The sequence below is a fragment of the Serinus canaria genome, chromosome 12 (genome assembly GCF_022539315.1).
Source record: "Serinus canaria isolate serCan28SL12 chromosome 12, serCan2020, whole genome shotgun sequence".
NCBI lineage: Eukaryota > Metazoa > Chordata > Aves > Passeriformes > Fringillidae > Serinus > Serinus canaria.
In genome coordinates this window covers 14,901,413-14,906,987 of record NC_066326.1, presented here as the reverse complement: position 1 = coordinate 14,906,987, position 5,575 = coordinate 14,901,413, and the positions used below count along the sequence as shown (strand labels likewise).

At 47.9% G+C, this 5,575-nt stretch overlaps 1 protein-coding gene across 1 annotated transcript; it reads right to left on the bottom strand.

The window, feature by feature from the left end:
* Positions 1–3,548: 3,548 nt before the first annotated feature.
* LOC103816980 (small integral membrane protein 4) lies at positions 3,549–5,453 on the bottom strand. The gene is made up of 3 exons (XM_030228010.2): positions 5,395–5,453; positions 5,010–5,194; positions 3,549–3,878 (listed from the first exon to the last, which is right to left on the bottom strand). Exons 2-3 carry the CDS (start codon positions 5,158–5,160, stop codon positions 3,811–3,813), a joined length of 219 nt encoding a protein of 72 aa, XP_030083870.1. The 5' UTR covers positions 5,161–5,194; positions 5,395–5,453; the 3' UTR covers positions 3,549–3,810.
* Positions 5,454–5,575: the final 122 nt, after the last annotated feature.

Below are 5,575 nucleotides of genomic sequence, written 5' to 3'. Positions count from 1 at the left end.
CCAGGTTTGAATGTTCCATTAAGACTTCTGTTAGGATTTTTATTTCAAGTAATTCTGGCTGTAGCTGATCCAGATGTTCTCAAGTCCTTGGTACGTGTGTGCTTGTGTGTGGATAAAATATCCTTTTTTTATTGACCTGTGTATTTTGAGGTGTTCCTGTAGCTGCTAAGAACAGTGGTGTTGGAAATTGAACCACCACGAGCATGAACAGTGAACTTCGAAAAATATCTGAAGCATTGGGAACCATCTGAGTGGAGGTGGTAAGATTCAGTCAGTCCCAGATGCCCCCTTATTAATTGGTTTGAAAATAAACAGCAAGCCTTAATTTCATATGGAAGCTAACATGTTTCAGGACTGTCTTTCATGAAGCTGTTTAATAGAGGAAATTAGATGAGTAACATGGAAAAAGCATCTTTTACACAATTCAATTAGAACCAAGGATAGAAATTTTCTGTACAAACTGCAAGAAAAATTAAGTGATAGGAACCTCTCCAGATGCCTGGCATAAAATTTACAGAGAGCTATTTAAACAGTCAGAACACAGCATTATTTAATTAATACAGCCATGTTTTCATCCTGGGGGATAAATGATGCCTTTCATACAGGCTGCCAGCTTCACAACACTTCTACCCTTCTGTTCCAGTTGCCCAGAGGAAACTAATTTTAATCATCCTCCACATCTTCCTTGCTCAGTCTGAGATACTAAAGATCAACCATAAATGTATGTAGCTCCCTCTTAGCTACAAGTGCACAAAATTGAAGTTTCAGAATGTCTGGGTACTGAACATTGTGTGAGCTCTGGTTCAATGAAATTTTGATTCATAAAAGGAAACCTTATATTAATTTTGCCAACTGCATTTGCCAGTGAGTCTAATTTGACCCTCATCTTTGGTATAAAGCACCAGCATCCAGTACTGATTTCAGGAAGTTCCTCAGGAGCAGCATTCATCCCACCAGTGTTGGGAAGTTTACTTCCCCTTTCTCTGAAGGAGCTGGGGATGGCCAGGAGCAGAGAGTGCAGCTGCAGTTTGGATCTGTGTATTAAGTCCAAAGTGAAAGCATGCCTCCACTGATGACAGGAAGAGTTTTGCACTGAGGAAAAATTCCCCAATACATCAGATGGCTGTTACTTCCTTTTGCTGCTTTTGAAAAGCTTGGACAAAACTGCTGTAGCCCTGTGCCAGGGAGGAGTGCAGGCTGAGCACAAACACCCTTCCTTGACCATAACTTCTTTCAGCTCTTCCCTGGCTCACCACAGGTTTTTCAGCAGATCCTTGTGTGCACAGCTTCAGGGGAATGATCAACAGGTCCATTTTTTCCACAGAATCATTCTGGACTGGTGGTGGAGTTGTCCCCTCTCTAATGCTGGTGTGGTGAGCAGCACTGCTTGTGCATAGGTATCACTGTTTGTTCCCAGGAGACTTTTTACTGCTGCTGCCTTACTGAGATGAATTTTTCCATGCTTGGTATCAATCTTGCCCTGACTTCCACAGTTTGGAAAGCTTGCAGCAGGAATGCTTTGCTGAGTTTCACCCAGAAGCTGTTGCTGTGGCCATTGCAGAACACGTGAAAATGCCGTTGGTGGGTGCGAGCTGTGCTCCAGCTGGACGCTGCAGAATTCCCTGCAGAAGGAAGGGACGTGCTCAGCCCTGGAGCTGGCAGGGCTGAGAGTGAAAGCTGTGACCCTGGCTCACTCCAGCAGCCTGGAACAGCCACACTGTTGCCTGAGTGCCGAGCCAAAGGAGAGCTCTTGCTTCCTCCCTGTTCCCTTTGCCACAGCAGATGGATGGGGGAAGCTGGAGGATGGGAGTGAGACAGGGATATGGGAGCCAGAAAGTACTGGGGAAGGCAAAGAGCACAGAGTTAGGAGTCAGCCGAAATAAAACTGCAAAACCAAATGAAGGCTTTGGTTGCTGAAGATGGGATGTAGTTTAAAACTGATATTAAATCCCCGAGTGTGCTCAGCTGTGGAATGGGCTGGAATTTTGGAATGGGGAATTGCAGCTATTCTGATTTCCAGCATTAGTGAGAGACTGGCAAAATCTAAAAATGCCAAAGGGTCAGCACTAGCAAACACACTGAGGATTGGAGACTGCAACTCAGATTTCTAAATGTCAAGCTTCATATTCTGTCATAACAGCTCTGTGTTGCCTGAAGTGGTGCGATGCCAATTCAGAGGATTTTATTCCTGCAGCGGTCAGTGACACGGAACTCCCTGACACCAGACATCTTGTGAGTGACTGCAGCCTCCCTCCCTCTCTGTTTACCTGGCTGGAGACATCCCAGAGATATTCCAGATGTGCCTGGCACTCTCAGCTGCCAATAGGAAACAGTCACTGCAAAGCAAGAGGTCTGAAGTGAGAACTGAGCTTGGCTCACTGTCTGTGGAACACTCTGCTGCTATTACAGGAGTGCTTCAGTGAAGCCTCAGGAAGTTTTCACAAAAGCCCCTGAGTCCAGGGAAATAACTAGGGCACAGGGCTCTTGTTTAAAAAACCCCCATATATTGAAAAACTTACTTGTTTTATGACAACAGAGCACAAGAGACATTCAAAAGGGTCAGGAAATAAAATCAGATGGAGCTAAAGCTCAGCAGTTTTCAAAATCTGGCTTTTTCATTATTGCTTTATTTTTACTGCTACAGTCAGGGTTGACTTCAACATGATGGTCTGTGACTGAAAAATCAGCTTGTTATGAGTTTTGGGCTCTCCCTTGGAACTAAACTCAAAGGTTCTTATTCTAGAGGAATAAATAGAGGCTTTCCTCAAGTTATTCACTAGCTGCTCAGTCAAAATATGCAGTGACATAGTCACATCTTTAATTCTATCTGTTTTTATCCCTTGAAAACACACATAGCACTCCAGATCAAGTCCTTGGAAGGCACAACAGGAAGGTTCCCCTTTGTTTTCAAGTAGAGAACCTGCACCTTGACCTCTACAGAGCTGCTCCTCTCTCTGAGTTGATGAAGACTTAAAAAGGCTGACAGGAGGCCCCACAGGAACCCCTGTAAGGGCATGAACTCCCTCAGGGTTGATTTTAGGCTGATCTTAAGCATTGGCTTCTTTGTTGCACCTTCAGCCTGCAGCCCTGCCCTCAGAAATTAAACAATTGTATCAAAGCAGGATCCTGGAAGATTACACTGCACCAGTCACCGACCCCACCACGCTCCCAGCTTCCCTGTGCAGGGAGCAAACCCTGCTGGGACACAGCAGCCAGCCCTGTTCTCCTGCCTTGGGGACAGCAGGGGTGCCAGGACTGACACTGCACATTGCTCTGCGCAGCACGGCCCAAACACACGGGTCACTCTCCAGACACTGTGGGCTGAGCAAACACCGAGCAGCAAATCTGTGCTCTTTTTATCCAGTTAAAATTGTGCCACACTGCAAAGAAAACAAGTCAGCTGCCAGAGCAGTTCATGTAAGTACAAAAGAAACTAACTCAAAATTACTATTTCCATTATGCTGAGATGGATGCACCCTGTAATGTTTCTTTTCCACTGGTCTTGTCACAAGGGGGGTGTTTCACCGAGCAAACAAAAGCAACAGCCAGACTGTTTACTCAGTTTACTTTATTTAAAAGCACTCAGCAAACATTAAATTAGTGGCAGAGGCCCAAATACAATGAAATTTTCACTTCATTTAAATATAAATATTACAGATATGGAAGAACCATCTGAGTGTATTACACACACGTGTGGATCACAGTTCATATTGCAGAGCCAACATCTTCCCCCACCTTCAACGTGGCAGTGCTGTGGCTTTGGCACTTGAACTATGAAGCACTCAGGAGCTCCCCCTTGAAGAGTTTCAGCTAAATTTCCCCTTTCTCCATCCTTGCCTCATACAGTCTTTCAGATTGTTTCCTACGGTAAACATCATCTGCAGAAAAAGATGTTTTATGTTAGAGTTTCCTCAGTGCAAGGTGGTGTTAAATACATGAATCCTGTCATCGCTTTTTCAACTTTTCAATCCAAACTTCTCTTGCAGATGCTGACAGGCAAATGAAAATTCAAGCCAACAGAAATCCTTATTACCACTTAAAATAGCTTGGGTTCTCTCCCATATAGGCTAAAGTTCTTCCCATCAGTCCAAATGAAATATTTTTCTAGGAAAACCTAAGTTTCCAATGTGAAACAGTTGTTTCTTGTCTACTTTCCCATGAGGGTAATTAAAATTACAAATGCCCTAAGTAGCTGAAGGGAAATAATATTATAGGCATGAAGTCAATGCCTGAGGGCTTCTAGCCTGACTTCAGTATTTTAGTCTTCTTTTATATCAACAAAATGCAGGAATATTCCCACCTCCATGGTCTTCCCAGTCATTCTTCCTGCCTCCCTGCTCCCTAATACCGCATACAGCTGAGCTGATCCCTTCAGTGAAGTACACAAAAAGTTATAGCAGGGTTTATTAAGGGGAGGAATGTCACATCAGAAATAAAGGCTTTGACTTACAGAAACTAAATGCCATTAGCTAGGTTCTCTTGGGCTGTTTTAGAGCTGTTTTCATACTTATTTTTTAAATTGTAGAAGTCACGTTTCAGACAATGCCACACCTCGGCTTACATGCTGGCAAACCTCCTGAGTCCTTTTCAATCATTGCAGAATAGTTTGAGTTGAGACCTTAAAGATCACCCCGTTCCATCCCTCTGCCATGGACAGGGTCACTTTCTGCTAGACCAGTTTTCTCCAAGCCCCATCCAACCTGGCCTTGGACACTTCCAGGGGTGGGACAGCCACAGCTTCTCTGGGCAATCTGTGGCAGGGCCTCACAATCCCGAGAGGAAAGAATTTTTTCCCTAATACCTAATCTAAATCTACCCTCTTTCAATTTTATTCAGTACTCTAAAGGCAGGATTTTTGCTTGTTTCTGCTCAGTGTTTCTGCTGGGGAGGCAGGGCCTGAAGCGCCCCATCCTGCCCGAGCAGGAGCAGCCGGAGCGCTCCCGGCCGGGCCGGGGCCGGGCCCCGCCGAGCCCGCGCTGCTGCTCGGCCCGTGGGGCCCCCGCACTCACAGAAGGTCTCTTTGCCGATGCGGACGTTGATCATGAACCACTCCATGGCTCCGCCGAGCACAAAAAAGAACGGCAGGAACCTGTAAAAGCCAAAGCGCCGCTCCCCGGGCACCAGCTTCAAAAGGCGCTTCAACCTCTCGCTGACCAGCATGGCCGGGCGGCACCGGCGCCTTCGCCCTTCCCGGCTGCAGGAGAGAACAGAGGGGGGCGTGTGAGAGGCGGAACGGGACGTGCCGCAGACACGCCGCAGCCGCTGGCGGGCGAGGAGCGGCCCCAGCCCAGCCGGGCACCAGCGGCCATGGCGGCCCCACCGCCCCCTCCCCTGAGGCGGGAACGCGCAGCCAATCAGGGCCGCGCCCGCCGCGCGCGACCCCGCGCCGCTCACCTCCCGCGCGAGGGTCCCGCGCGCGGCCGGACGGAAGGACGCGCCGAACGCCACGTGATCCCCACATCTCAGCTCCTCGCCTGATTGGTCGGAGCAGGGCGGGGGCGGGGCCCGGCGTGAGGGAGCCGAGAGGCCACAGCCCCGCCCCCCGAGCTCGGCCCCGCCCCTGTGGGCGGGGCGC